We start from the raw sequence: 16,424 nt of genomic DNA, 5'->3' as shown, positions 1-16,424 counted from the left end.
TGGCTTTGTCTTGGGGAAAGGAGGGTGCTTCATTTTTAAAGGTCGTAAAAGAGCAGTACAAGCCCTCCAAGGACTCTGGTTAATGAGAGATCATCCACAGGGAGAGGAAAAAGTTGACTCTGCCTTGTCTTCTAATAGTTTAAGGACATCACTTTCTCGCTGTCCAAATAATTTTTTGGTTTTAATGGCCATGAACACGAGACTCCTGAGGACAGCTTGCTTGACATTACTCTGCTGAATGCTCAAGCATATGAACAAGTTACCATGTAACAATTACTGCACATCATCAGCTGCTCTGCACTAACTATCCGTCTGCTCTCTCTTTGCCTGTAGCAAATACTAAGTAATCTGAGTTAGCTTAGTCTATGGGGAAGAAGCCTCAGTTGGTTCTCAAGGGCTAAGCCAGCTAATTCACATCTGCCACAAGCTAAGAGCGTACACACAAATCATCAACATGGAACAGCTGACACAACGACGTTCCCTTACTACAGCTCATGTTTCCGAGTGCTAATATTGTCTCTTACACACAATTTATTCCCCATTTCCTCACATCAAATGTGAATTAAGAACTTGTGATGTCAAATACTCTGAATTTTATGGTTCTCACACATTCACAGTCCTAAGCCTGCAAGCACAAACACACGCATGGCTTTACTCACGTGAGTAGTCCCAAGCAGAGATGCAGGATAAGAAGGGAATTTATGAATAAGCTACAAAGACTTTTCTCTAGCCTCCATATCACCAACTTTCACCTTGCATAGGTTGACAGGAAAGGAAAATCCCTACTACCCAGCAGCGGATTAACAGCTCTCAGACTACATAGCTGGCTGTTCTGACCCTTCCCCATTCTCCAGAAATTAACAAAAAAACCAACATTTAAAGCAGATTTTACGCATAAAATTGTATCTTCAACAGTTGGAAAAAATAATTCACTTCAACTGCAATTGCTACAAAGACACTACAATAAATGAGTAGGAAGGAATCCAAACAACAAAAAGTAAGCTAAACAAGACTCACATTTCTATTGATTTGCAAAGTGGAGAGTGATTTTGTAGCCAAATTATTTAGAAACAAGCAGATTAGATGAAAGAAAACAAAGGAAGTAAAAGAAATGGTGGCAGGGAAGGTAGAAGATGTGCAGCATTTAAGTGACTGATCATGAGTCAGTGCTTTGGGAGAATTTTTCTTCCTTCACAGCATGGACGGTCACACATCTTTTAGGGGCTGAAAGAACAGTATTATATCTTGTAGTGGCTCCCCTCAAGATAGAACAGGCTTATGTTTCACTTCAGAGCATACAACTTCCGTAGTTAAACATTTTACCCCCCAAAGTTCTTTCAACCCAATAGGGAGTGCTTGTTTAGCATCCTTCAAGTACTGTAACAGAAACTATTTAAAGCTATTTAGTGCTACTGGAGCCAGCTTATGGTCTGCATAGACTAATTACAGCCCAACTTAGCCTTGTAGAATGAAGGCTGGTAGCTTTGCATAAATATTTTCTTCTCCTTTCATGAATTGCAAATTTTGTCCTATTGTCACTGGACATTTAATAGCCATGGAGGAGCTGCCAAGAATCAAAAGTTTGCAGGACACAGGCTTTGCTGTCTTTACCTGGACACAGGCTTTGTTGTCTACCTGGACCCTCGGGAACTAAATTCAACATAACACGTGAATATAGGAATTACAATCCCAAGAATGTTATGTAACATTTTACACTCTTTTTTTTAATTCACTAAAATAACAAGCCAGAATCTCTCTCTGAGTGAGCAATCATATGCTTAAAAAGTGCCCCTTGCTGAATATATCACTTAAATACCTCATCCTCAAGGGGTGGGATGGCTTCATAAGCAAACAGTGATATTCAAAGGAAAAGTCTGGGTTTGTAGGGGTTGTGTGCATGTCTAAGAATATGTTAGACAAAAGAATGAAATAAAACAGGTTAAGAGAGAATGACCCTTACTCCCTCCCACTGAAATCTCAGTTGCACGAGTAGGGAAGCCAGAATACGCACAGTTTTCTCAGCAGCACAAGTTGGTAGGAGCAAGAGAGGGCTTATGCAGCCACTCTTCATAACCCCATTCTGAAGTACCCAGGTGCCTGAGGTCATACAACCCAATGGTGGTCCTTCCCCAGAGGATGATGTGGGATAGGGTCCGTAATTTTCTGGGCTGGAGTAGTGGGTAAATGGCCATTAATGAAGAATCCTCCTCTTGCCCAGAACAATTCAGTTGACAGGTCAATGTGGATGGCTTCTTTACAGCCCCACCCATCAGCATTTGATGATCGCGCAGTTGTATGAGTTGGCAGACTGACTTTTTTGGAAACGTTCTGGGTAGGAAAAACATGAGGGAAATGCCCAGACAGGTGACTAGCTAAGGGGACAGACTGACTATAGCTAAGGCTGAATCGGGGAAGATGAGGACAACTGAACTTAGGGGGTGAAACAGCTAAACTGAAGGGAATAACACAGGATAGAATCAGTAGGAGAAGAAAGAAAAAGAAAAGGAGAAAGTCACTAAAAATGACAGAACAAAAGGTTACATGCTGAACCTCATGCTTACATGTTTGCAACCATCCCCCTACCCTCCCTTTTCTGCTAACTTCTGCATGGAAAGTTTTGCATGGAGGAACCAAATCCAATAAACTCTGTGCCACTTTTGCAGACTATATAAACAATATTCCACTAGAATTTTCAATTTTGTCTTCTTCGTACTCTGAAGATCAAAAAAAATTTTGTTTCCTCATCACTCAAATTCTGCTCCAACTTTCCCTTCTTTCTCACACTACATAGGACTATGACTGGAACCTAGTGTTAAGTATTTGCTAAAACATTGAAAGTACTGTTGGGCTATCTAAAACCATGTATTACAGTTACTTAGATCTCTGATGAAGGATGAGAAAGTACTGAAGGAAACCTACTTGTAATACTTTTTCTGGATTTTGATGTGAAAAATATTTGTACCATAGATTGTTTCAAATGAAACAAAGACGCATATATCATCACAATACAAGAGAACAACTATTTTGAAACTTAAAGGACAATGTGGTATGATAGCTGTTGACACTCTGGTGCAACAAACAGTTGCTGATTCAACTGTTCTTGAAAGCCTATGTAAGGCACAATAAAGTAACTTTTCAAACAGACTTAGCAGATCATATTTCTGATGCTTGAGAAGTCTGACCTTAACTCATGCACTACTTTGTCAGAAGTGATGTTGGAAGTTAGTACTGTATGCAGAAACAGGCTGACTAGGGTCACTGGGCATGAATAATAGAGGTCTAAGCCTTCAGACTTCCAGTTAACCTCATTTCAGCTGAGGAGTGTTAAGGCAGATTGTTTAGCTGCCTGAATGAACATATATACAGATTGTCTTCTCGTTGCAGATTCTCACTTAACTTGCTTCCATGGCACAGGCAGGAAGTCATCTTATGCTCCTCCCTGGTCAGTAAATGCTACCAACACCCACTTACATAGAAAGTCTTTAGTGCTCAAGTATGGCAGATTCTGGTGATGAAAGCGCCTTTCCCAGACAGCTGCAACTCCTGTAATGAAGTAACTCCCTGTAGGTGAGTTAAGTAGCACATGCAACACTTACCAAACCATACAATGGCACTGTACAGACTCCAACTTACAGTATTATATAACAAAGAAAGCAGATGGGATTGTACATAACAGAAAACATGTCTGTAAATGTTTGTTGGCTTTTGTAGACTTGTATCTAGCCAGACAAAACATTTAAAATTTTGCTTAGTTTTTTTGAATGCCACTGGTTCACTACAAACCAAAAACATTTAGGATATTAAATACTGTTCAGTATTCTGCTATAGGCTGTATATATAGAGATTTTTCACTGGAATACACTGCAGTCACCACATTTAATGACAATGATCACACAGATATAATGGTATCTGCTACCTGTGTCCCTGCTGCTTTGTGAAGCTGCATCATTCTCCACATTGTAGATGACCGTTCCCTGCGAGTCAGAGGAGAAGTGACTGACCACAGACTCATGGTGTGCCTGTTTGTAAGGATAACTGTCTGTAGAGGAATCTGTCCTTGTATCACTCGAGATGGAAGGTTCTCTCCCTAGGGAAGGAAGCAATGTCAAATTTCAATCTTTTTAGGCTATTATAAACATCAGGAAAGGCTAAAAAAAGAAAACAGGAATGGAACAGAGGAAACTACACAAAAGTTCACAGAAAAACAGAGTACCAAACATACAAACTCAGGATGCTAAAGCTTATGGGAAAGGTCCTCTCCTTTAGAAGCGGGAAGAAAGTGTCATGCCTTCTGCTAACCTTTATTTCTTTCTCTCGGGTAACTCCAAATTTTCCAAATCCTTTTATTTTGCAAAATTAAACTACGTCCACTGGACTGAAAGTACACATTAGTACAACACTGGAAGTTTTCTTTATTAAATTTTGACACTGTCAAGTGTAATTAAAATATGAAATATATTCAGGGGAATATATTGCTTCAGGGGAAGCAAAGTTAAAAAATTAGTCAAGTACAAAATATTAGTAAGGTAACAAGGGCATCAAAAGTTATACTTAACACATTTCATCTATTATGAATCAAAAGATTATCTAGTAATTCTTTATACTGAAATTGCATTATCTAAAGCAAAGTAAACTGCTCCTTCTTAAGCAGCTAGCATTGGTCCACTGCACAAGTGGGATACTGAAAAGGATGAAGCATCATGATTCAACTTCAGTACAGTAATTCCTAAACTCATTAAAAGAGAAGAAAAAGACAATCTTCTCCCACCACTTTCAGCACAGAAAATTACAAGTCTGAATAGTTTGAAGACTGTTAACTGTTTTATATATGTGATGTATACACTCCTGAATATACAGGATATTAATTTTGAACTCATTCCTCATTGGAGAAATTAACAAAAAAGAAACTAAAGAAGGAAATAATTCTAACATTTAATTGCAAACACTCAGCCTGAGGGCACTTCATGTTTTCGGTGCCAGCAAGTCCTGTAGTTGATGTTCTATTTAAGGATGCCTAACAACTTCTGAAATCAGAAACCTCTCCCCACCTTCCAGCTGGTTAAAAATCTTACTCATCTAAAGAAATATAGAATACAGCTGTTAACAGAGATGACAGTCACAGAAAGAAAGGTGAATGTAGGCAACAGGAATCAGTGCTGTGGAATTAAGACAATATAATTTGTAAACTGAAGTCTTTATTCAACAGAAAATCAAAAACATTAAGAAGTTGTTTGCACTTGCTTCACAACATTTCATACCAGCACCTTTGACAGTCTTTCCTCCGTAATTTGTAGTATCAGATCTTGATGTGATTAGATGCATTTGTCAGATTCCTTTGACAAAAGTTCAGGTACAATATTGTGATTAACAACTTGGGAATAAGCAATTTCTATTCATTTCTCATTTATGGGTTGTGGATATCTGATAATGCTGAGGAATCCAGAAGCAGCTGTAATTAGACTTAGTGATGGACAAAAAGGCCATTCTGAAATAAGTATGTTAGGGTAGAAAACTCTGGATATCAACAAGGCTAGAAAATAATTCACTCCTATTTGACAGGAAAATGTGTAGGGTATGATTTCTCCTGGAACTTAAACTCACAGTATCTCACAAATTCTCTCAGGAGTTTGGTATCAATGTTGAATACCACAGACTACAGGAGTAAGCCTCGAGGACTCACAAAGTGTTTTTGAAATGAAAGAGCAGGTTACTCACTATAGCTTTCTGAATTTTATCTGAAGGAAACACCTTTTTATGTATATATTTTTGTATTCAGCTTCCTGAAGTAATTTTAAAACACAGTCATATTAGACACTGCAGAGGTAACAAGCATAAGGGTTATCTATGTATTTCCTGGAGATCAACCAGCAGAACAGCAAGGTAAATTTACAACATATATTGACCTGAAGTTTTTAAGAAGGGCTCAACTGATAGATAACACTGAAGGCTCTCCTCTCCCTCCTCCAGACTTCCCTTTTTTTCAGAACAGGACGATATGTTTATAAATTGCAAGGCATCTTGTCAAGTGAGAAGTGAAGGTCATCTTACCACTGTTTTTATTTCCATTTATTTTAAGAGGAGTTGGAGATTTATTTCATTACTGGTAGATTGTCAACACATAAATAAGGAGACAGCAGATGTTCTCTACAGATTCATTGACCAGGAAGCATAAAGTTAACTATTGGCCAGGGAAAGCATAAAATATTCTTGGAATTGCAGTCGTATAAATATGCTAAAATCCTGGAAGAAATGTTGTATTTCTGTGTTTAGTCTTGCCTTGCTGTTCTTGGCAACTTATAAACTAGTCCCTAACTAAGGATACTCTCTGCAAACATCCAAAAATAGAAACAATCTTCTTTTGCAAAGCCATTACAATATAAACTTAGATACAATTTTTATTTTCACCTTATCTGGGCTGCAATTCCACATCTCTCATAATTTATCTATTCCTCTTTAAATGAAGCCTCAACCCACCATGGTGTGACTAAATGTCCAAAATTATCCAGAACTTCAGTAAACCAACAGCCTGTTCAGACCACTACTGATATCTTGGGCAGACCAAGTTCTAACCTCTGAAGCACATTATTTGGACATACCTTTCTAATTCAATGGATCACCATTAATACAAAGAATTCAGGAAGTAGCAATGTGTTGAAGGCCTCTAAGATGTTAAGTGCTACAAATCTATAGCTGTAGATCTTTTTTGATGCAAAACAGACCATGAAAAATGAAGAAGTAAACATGTTCTATGGGCAAAAGCCTTTGCCAATCCCTTCCCCTTCAGCCTGCCACAAGTCAGTTCGTATCTCTTGCACTGCTTTATCTGGGTAAAAGACAAGCTAAAGGCTGAAGATAATCTGCACTGATTCTGTCCCTCTCATTTTTTATTTTTAATAAAACTGTTTTCTTCCCCCTCCTCCCCACATCCCTTCACGATCCTAGCAGAGGACTAATTTATGACATTTCCTTAATGTTTCTTTTCCCTAATTTCCCTCCTGAGTTTAATTCCGCAGCTTCCTTTAATTTTTATGTGGTTGTGCATCTCTGCTCTTGTTCCCTTCCTGTTAAAACCACTAATGGATTTATGAACTCAGTCATTGAAGTAATGAGTTATTGTTCCTCTCGACATTCATACCACAACAGGTTCTTCACTTCTTTTTCCTCACTGTTTCTTTCTCCAAATCTTTTCGGAAAAGATTACCACCCAAACAATCAACAGTCTCAGAGAGAGACATTCAAAGGCAAAACACTGCAAGTCCTCTTCAGAATGTTAGATCAGCTTTGACAAGCAACAAGGACTCCTGCTAACAAAACCACAACCAAAAACAGAACAAAACTTTTCACATACAGTATTACAGCATAAAATTATAAGGCATATATAGTCCAGATTGCTTACCTGAGTCTTCACTATCATAGCAAGTCCGGCTATATTGCTGTAAGTCCACTTGAGGGGGCAAGTCTTGTGTTGACACTGGAGTTCCTCTCGGATCTGCATACAGCAGCAGCAAAGGCTGATAATGACCCTTAATGCACTTTGTCACAACATCTTTCCATTTTGGACCAATCTGAATTAACAACAAGGAAAAAAGGAAGAGGAAAGGTTTTCTGTCATCATTTTCTGTAATAAAATGTTTTTCCTTGTACTTCTTTCAGAGTTTGATTTTCCAGTGACATTCTTTTAACTCCTTCTATATCCAGCATTGAACTGGACTCACCAGCAAAACTCTGACTGCTGGTCACATGTTGGAAAACACATCAAAAGGGGATATGAATTCCAAAGTGTAACTGACAGTAAACTGTCTCTTAAAACTGGCATTTACATTCCTCTTTCTGAGATTCACCTTATGTGAGAAAAAAGGTACCACTTGTGACACCAGGTAGTCCAGAACACACCCACAGAACACCCTGGAAGCAACCCAATTACAATCAGGGTATTCACCATCTTATGGCTAAACACATTACAAAAAGTAAAAAGCTAAAAGTACAACTACAAGAATAATTCTTCCCTTTCAGATTTTTTTGTTGGGTTTTGGTTTGTTTTTTGGTTTGGTTTTGGTGTTTGGTTTTTTTTTTTTTTACATAAAAAGCTTTCCATCCTCTGAAATGTTCTAACTTCGCATCAGTCAAAAAAAAAAGAACTTGTTAACAAAATTTCTTAATCCATCCATTGGCATCAACAAAATTAATAATAAAAGACATCAACAATGTGACAGCAAATTCAAGCCAAAGCTAACCACTTTGGTGTGTGAATATTTCTGCTGTTACAGAACCTCTGCAAACATTTTGATAGGTCAGGTAATAATTCATATAGTTGTATTCTATGTACTAATACAGGTTTCACCTAATACACTAAACATCTACTCGAAGAAATTTGCTCCACACACAAGTATTCTACTAAAGCACTGCAGTACCTAACCTTGGCAAAGTTTTGCTGCAGAGAAACACGACTGAACAAATGCAAGGATTAGAGTTTTCCCTTTGAGGTTGTGCCTGGCAGGAATACAGGAGAAAAAGCTTTCCCCTCTCATCTTTGTACTTCCATGACTAGAAGGAATAAAAGGAGAGTGGTGTGAGATAATGCCAAACAAACTAATGGGGTGTAATAACAGTGTGCCAAGATCCTAGCACTGGTATGTTTAATGTCAGGGACCTTGTGCTTGTTGAAAAGGTCGGGGCGGGGGAAAAGCACTGTTAGAGTGGGTCCAGAGAAGGGCCACAAAAATGATCAGAAGGATGGAACGCCTCTCCTATGAAGAAAGGCTGAGACAGTTGGGGTTATTCAGCCCCATAAAAGAGAAGGCTCTGAGGAGACCTTATTGCAGCCTTTTAGTACTTAAAGGAGGCTTATAAGAAAAATGGGGACAAATTTCAGCAGGGCCTGTTGCAACAGGACAAGGGATAACAGTTTTAAACTAACAGAAGGTAGATTTAGACTAGATGTAAGGAAGAAATTTTTCACAATGAGGGTGGTGAAACAGTGGAACAGGTTGCCCAGAGAGGTGGTAGACACCCCATCCCTGGAAACATTCAGGGTGAGGTTGGACGTGACTCTGAGCAACCCAATTTAGTGGAAGATGTCCCCACTCATTGCAGGGGTGGGGTTGGACTAGATGACCTTTAAAGGTCCCTTGCAACCTAAAGTATCCTATTATTCTATGATAAGAAGTGGAAAATTTCTTGTTGACAGCAAACACTAGGGAAGACTGGCATCTAGATACTTCAAAAAAGAACCCAAAAAGCAGGCACTAAATAGCTACACCACTTGCCATCAACAGAAATACATTATATTAGCTGTGCACACAAGCAAACAGTAGGTTTTCAAACAACAGCATAAAAGCCAGACTGGCAGTCAACAGAACTAAGAATAGGGCTTCTGAAATTTCTGGTATGCTTTGAGAATCACAGAACACTTTGCTCAGAAAAAGAAGCAGAGTTATGGACTTCAAGCAGAAAAACAGGCAAAAAACTCAAAATCTGTAGAAAACAGTATGGATCTACACACAAGTAGCTAACAAATTTCTAACAGATTATTTTTCTAAACATTATTTTCTCACCTCTTTGACATGAGCATCATCAAAGTACATCCACTTGCGGATTTTAGTTTGGAAGAAAAAGGTAGAATAGTGTTTTCCATAGTAACAAATCATTCCCACCAAATAAAGCTCTGAGTGTTTTGCTCTGTCATCAGTTACTCTGAAGAAGAGCTTCAAGAAGGAAGATAAAATGAAAGGAGATATTAATAAAATGCCCAGAATTTTACATACTGCTTTGTGTTTTAAGATCTCAAAGTACTATAGAGAGGTGTCAGGTTTTTATTTCAAGAGATAAAGAAAACAAGGCAGTAAATACTGAAGTAATTAACCAATATTTAAGCAAACACAGTGACATAGACCAGGAACAGACTCCTACCAACTCACCAGATGCTCAAGAATCAAGTCAGTCTTGGAGACTGTGGCTGTATTTTAAGGAAGACATTAACAACAATGACACAGTACTTTTTCAGAATTTGAAGTGTGATTCTATTCTGAAAATTTGTATCATCCTTGCTGATTATATCGAATACTGTTTAAAACATTCATTCCTCCTTGCTTTGTAGAAACAAAGCAGTTCTGACAGCGAACAGCTAGCATTTACTCTGACTAAAGCAAAGACAAAATTATGACAACACCACATAAATGGTAAACGGAAGACATTAGTAGGTCAAAAGAATTCAGCACACGGGAAGAATTGTTTTCTGGCTATTTAATTGACCATGTTTTATTTAAAAATGCACAGGACTAATTTTTTAGTGCATTACTGCTTTACTATGCAAGCACCACACTGTTTCATAACCACATTTCTATTAACTTGCACTAATTTGGGTACACTATGCACTGGCCAATGCATTTTTTTAATGTATATGTATATATATGTTTTGTGTTGTGTGGGGGTTTTTTTAATTATTTTAATGTAACACCTCAATGCTACAATAAGACACAGATACAATTTGGTATACCAATAATTTGGATCTAAAGCATCAGCTAATGTAGAATAAGTGAATCCTCCAGGGGACAAATTTCTGGATCCCAAACACTATTAATTTAATCTATCATTCAATCGCACAGTGCCAGCCACCATCTCTCAGAGGCTGCTCAGTTATAAATAACTCTTAAGTGTTAAAACCACACACTTAAAAAAGAGGATTCAAAGAAATTAAAAGCAACACCCTCAAACTACATTTTGTCTTCAAAATAAATAGAAATAAACTTCTCTTCTTCAAAATGAAAGATTATGCATCTATTTTCATAAAAATAGCCAAAAAACCCAACGCAAAATTTCCTTGCACTTGAAAATACCTTTTGATTCAGACAAGCTTTGTTATCTTAAGTAATTTTAATTTTTCAGTCATGTCAGAAATTTGAGAATATGCAATTACACTAGTACTTTCACAGGTTTTGTGAAGCATTCAGAAACAGGTCAGATCCTTGGATCTGCCCTTTATTCCTCTATTTATGGCCACCAGAAAGGTAAAGATGGCAACTTTTTATTTTTCTCAATCCACTACTATAGACTACTATGAGAAAGACTGTGTTTGTAGGTAGTGTCAAAACACAAAACAACTCACATCCCCCAATTTAAGGCAAGTGCCCAGGCTGTGAATCACATCCTCAGCCAGATCAGAGTGGTCCGAGTCCCAAACCAAGCCAATGGTGATGATCTGTGGAGAGTTCATCAGCACACGACGAATACGGATCTTTTCCCCACAGTTACTCTGAGGATTTAAATGAAACAAAACATTTAATATAATCCTTCTCTTATAATAATGTTAGGGCAAGGCACTAACAAGTACAAGTTTCAAAATTACAGCTTCCAAAGAAGTGGTGGTGAAACACAGCAGACAAAACATGCTCAGTGTCAAGATGTGAACTTCTGATGTCACAGATGAGGAGCGTTTTCAAGACTATCTGGTAACACCTTATACTGATTCTTCCTCATACTACTGATAATGATTAAAAGGTATAGTGCAAGAGTAAGCTTATTTAAAGAGATAAACAAGCATACATGAAAGAGCCCAAAAATATTCTTAGGAATTGGAGGGAAAGCTCACTTTCTTTTGATCAGAATCTCAGATTAAGAGTTATATTTACAGAGACTGATTCTTTATATGACAGTGTCAGAAAAACCTCTAAGGTACTGCTTTGCTGTTAAAATTGGGTGGTTGTTCTACAAGGTACCTCAAGCATCTCATCTTAGACTGGTTATGTCAGTATTCATATAAATATGAGAGCAGCAGCTGGAAGATCAGGAGAAAAACAGATACTTTACCAACCCATAGCAGTTCTTAATTTCCTATTTCCCTCCGCCCTCCCATTTTTAAACTAACTCCCAATGCTTATTGACTGGTCAGTGTCCCCTCACTCTAGCCCAACTACTTCTCAGAGATAAGCTTGCTTGTGAAGCCAAGACATTTCTCAGTGGTCCTTCCAATTCATCACCTGCTGGAACTGTGGGCATCTTTAAAGCATCATGGAAGAAGTTCACCATCTGAATTAAGAGATCATCACTGTAATTTTAGGAAACAGTGCAACAGAACATGATCTTGAGGGGGGCACAGACAACTATGACAAAGTCCCTTTGCAACACTCACTTTCCCCCTGTGGCAGGTCACAAAGGTACCTCTGCAAGATTCCACAAAAAAACCCAAACATTTTCATACTGAGAATAGTTTCTCATCCCTAGAGACCAGTTTCACAATTGGATATAATCATTCTTGACACTACAACCAGGGAAGAGATCATAAAGCTTTTCTTCCCCACAGCAATCTAGAAAATGAACCAGAACTTCAGCCCCGATTATCAGTGAGAAACAAAAGTGAAAAATTAAAAACAACAACAAAAAAACAAACAGAAAGCAACGAACTTAACATAAAAGACAGATTATTTTACAGGTAGAGAACTGTGATGTTTAAACGTAGATATGATTTTTAATATTAAGATGACTGTATTCACACATATTTTGCAAGGTTCATTCAATATACAAGCATTCCTGTGGACTACCTCACAAAAAACCTATCTTACTCTTAAACTGTCATCTTTGCTTCAGCTAGCTAACATCAGCATCTTCTGCAAGACAGGAGGAACATGGCATCCTGATAAAAAGCTTCCTTTGCATGACATTTAGGCCACTCTTAGCTAAGCCTCAAAAGAAAATTTCCCAAATGGAAAAAATAAAGGGGCAGCAAGTACTGGTAAGCATGTTTATCCAACCGATTATTTCACAGTTAAATAGCAGTTCACCATGACAAAGAATATCCTTCTATTAAATTTCCCCATGCTTTGGTTATTAAATGGCTAGATTCACATGAATCTTTTAAACAACAATACAATATATTTATTTCTTTTACTCAGATAAGTGAGCCACTATTTGCCAACATTCCAAAAAAAGAAAATAATTTTTTTCGATGAAGACTAAAAGTGAATGTTTCAGAAGCTAGAGGAAAAGGGTGGGGGGTGGAGCGGGGGCGGGGGAATATAAAATGGAAATATTTACACTGCCTCCAGGGAACAGGCACACAAGACATTCCTGTTCGAGTTTGTACTTCTTCACCGAGGACTGGTGAGGCATCTAACAGTAGCATTACATCAAGCAATTATGCAGCTGTTTCCTGCCCTACCTATTAATCAATATGTAAAAAAGTTTGATGATAACTCTTTTTGCATATTTATCTAAAGCCCTGGATCTGGACATACTCAAATTAAAAGGTAGAACAAGATATCCAACTCTTGCTTTAGAAATCAAGCCCTTATGATTTAAAAAAAAAAAAATTTTATGTTTACATGAAAAAATTTTATTTTTCTTAACCCAACTGATATTCGGACTTAATTCATCTGAATTTTGTCAGACTTTTACTGCATAGCAGAATGCAATATTTTTAAGAATAGCAGCTTCTGACTATCAACTGGACATATGCAGTAATTGCGTCCGACCGGTTAAACACCAGTCATCACACCAACTACAGCCTACACTTTCTGGTCAGTATCTCCCACACTCTGAACAGCAAACCTTACTCAGAAAAACAAACTAATACTCCCTCAAATTTTCTGTGACGATTCCTGCCTTTGGTGTAGCTTTTGCAGATATACTGTGTAGCCTGTAAAGCCTTTCACTGTCAGGATATTCTCTGGCAGTGGAAAGCAGCAGTCCTTTTCCCCTTCCCTCTGACCAACACTTTGGCTGTATGCTGCAGGTCAACAGTTCAATTTATTACAACTGAAATGTGGTAATGAAGTTGAATTGAAGCTTATCTAGGCAAAACAACCAATCTTGTACACATGATTACAGTGCCTGGTACGAAAGTTTTGCTATCATAGCATGGTACTGCTGAAAAGATTTTACAAGAAAACAGTACTTTTCTCATGCTATTATTACAAATGAAGCACACTACTCAACAGAAATAATCACCAGAGAAACTGGATGAACTGTGGGAACACTGTTCTAAAAAGCCTAGCTAATCAAACCCCCTGTCAACATACAGAAATCTCCTATAGAGAATTTGGAGACCGTATCTTTTCATCACTTCCATTTCTTTAGGTAAGATCCCAGAACTTTCATCACAGGATGAAAGCAGCATGATTGCAGCTTCATGTAACAGTAGTGTTGGAGGCCTCGCCAACTCTCAGTGAAGATGAACAGCAAACATATGATAGGTACTTCTAGCAGCAACACAGGCTTGTACAGGAATGGACTGTGGCCATTCCCTGGGAGCAATGTTAGCATTTCCAATTTATTCCCTCATCATCTTTTTTTGTGGTTCCTAACTCTGAAACATTCTTTCTTAGTTTCCACCCAAACACTACATCTACTCCTGTTCTCACTACTTGTGTCTAGTCGAAGAAGCGCTCAACATAAGTAGTTTCCCTTCCTTCACTGAATAACTGAGAAGTACTAAATTCAACTCAAAGAAAAATCTCCTACCTATCCTTTTATGATTATAATGAGCTAACCCTTGAAAATGCTACTGAGTTAGAAGTACACATCAGTGTAATCTACTACACTTCTGTCCTGTCCGCTCCCCCCACAAAAGGATAACTAAGGATACTAACTGGACAGTTTCGCAGGTCTCCCATAGTGCTGGCGTTCTGTAGTAGCTCCCCAAACATATCTGGAGTTGGTTTCTCTCGTCTCTCCAGCATACAAATAGCTTGATTGCTTCAGTATAGAGAAAGCATTGAAAATAAAAGTTTAGTAATAAAATAAAAACCCAAACCCACATTAATTATGTTTCACTTACCTTTTCATAAAATTTAAGAACCTTAAAATACACAACACTTTTTTCTATTTAATACTATAGTACAGAAAAATCACAATTAAGCGTGAATTACTATACTTTTCATTATAATAGTGCATAAAGAAAACAAGTAAAACTTAAAATAGAAACAGTTTCTAGTTTGGCTTGAAATTTATGTCTTAGAAACAAGCTTTAGCATTTTGATAAATATTTATTTCAAAATGAAATATTAGCTTCAAAATGTTTCCCTTCAGCAACCACAACCCTAGTAAAGCAGCACTGTAAAGCACATCCTTAATAATAAAACTATACACAAAAAAATAGCACAGTACCCAATTGACTTCACTGTCCAAACTGGAAGAAAGGTGACTAAGTACACGAGAATACTAGTGCTCAAAGCATGTTCAAGCTTAAAATGGTTTAAGAGGTGAATGAATACATCACTGTTTACTGGTGTTTTTAAAATAATGTGTGACTTCAGATTTATTGAGATATTCCATATAAAATATCGAATACCACTTATATAATTCTCTTCCTGTTTTTCTAATAAATAATGTTCTGATACACAGTGTCTGCTGGTAGCCTAAAAAAACCCTACAGCTCTGTGGAACAGCAGGTAGCAGCCACAAGGGGGAATGCTTTACAATACTCCTGATACACTAGTGAACTGTTAACTTCTAAGAGAGATCTGCATGAGAAGAGCAACTAGCAGGCTTCGAGACAATTTTCTGGGGCTCTGTAACTACATGTCTTGTAGGCAGGACAAGAAACAGAAGTTTTCATCCCAATCAAAATTTCAAGACAGAAGTGAATAACAATCTCCTGCCTTGATCAGATTTAACCACCTTTTAACCTGAGAAGCCTACTAGAAGACTTCTCTCCTCCTAGCATCCATTCAAACAAACTACAACAGAGCTAGAGCTATTGCTCTGTGCACCATCTCTTTTAATGAAAGGTCATGGTGACCAGAGGAGTTCCCCAATAACTAAAAAAATTCCAAGAAAGAGGATTTGAGTAACTACAGGCAGGTCAGTCTTACTCCAGTACTTGGGGTGATGACAGACCCAATCCTCCTGGAGATCATCTCCAGGCACATGAAGGATAAGAAGGTGAGTCAGAGCAGCCAGCACACATTCACCAAGGGCAAGCTATGCCTGACCTACTTGATTATCTCTTATCATAAAATGATGGGAGGAGGTTTTGTTGGTCTCTAGCAAAGTTTCCAAGTCATCTACAGCGTTCTTGTGGCCAAACTGGGAGGTGTGGACTGCATGGGTAGAATACAATGCAGACAAAAACCTAGCTGGACCTGCAGGCTCAGACAATCCAAACATAAACAGCAGTCAGTTAAGAGCTGCATTGCTCAGGGGTTAATACTGGGGTTGATGCTATTTAACATTTTCATTAACAACCTGGATAATGAATCAGAATACACCTACAATCAAGTTTACAGATGACACCAAACCGGATGGAGCAGTCAATATACAGAAAGGGAGTACTGCCATCCAGAAGGATCTTGGCAGGTTGGAGGAACAAGCTGACAGAAACTTCATGAAATTCAGTAAAGGAAAATACAAAGTCTTGCACCTTGGACAGGACACACTCAGTGCAGTAGTACTGGCTGGGCACTGAATGGCTGAGGCGCAACATTGCAGAA

General features: G+C 38.0%; 1 protein-coding gene across 1 annotated transcript in view; it reads right to left on the bottom strand.

The window, feature by feature from the left end:
- USP54 (ubiquitin specific peptidase 54) overlaps nucleotides 1-16,424 on the bottom strand; it is a gene marked incomplete at both ends in the record, with an annotated part of 50,930 nt that overhangs the window by 17,775 nt on the left and 16,731 nt on the right. Inside the window, 5 exons of the mRNA XM_082002152.1 lie at nucleotides 3,917-4,087; nucleotides 7,397-7,565; nucleotides 9,555-9,704; nucleotides 11,105-11,251; nucleotides 14,583-14,688. Coding sequence (XP_081858278.1) covers nucleotides 3,917-4,087; nucleotides 7,397-7,565; nucleotides 9,555-9,704; nucleotides 11,105-11,251; nucleotides 14,583-14,688 — 743 coding nt within the window. The remainder of the gene's footprint in view (nucleotides 1-3,916; nucleotides 4,088-7,396; nucleotides 7,566-9,554; nucleotides 9,705-11,104; nucleotides 11,252-14,582; nucleotides 14,689-16,424) is intronic.

The sequence above is a fragment of the Phaethon aethereus genome (assembly GCF_964289735.1).
Source record: "Phaethon aethereus genome assembly, chromosome: 7".
Classification (NCBI taxonomy): domain Eukaryota; kingdom Metazoa; phylum Chordata; class Aves; order Phaethontiformes; family Phaethontidae; genus Phaethon; species Phaethon aethereus.
Note: the sequence above shows the minus strand (reverse complement) of the source record. Positions and strands in the feature narration are given on the sequence as shown.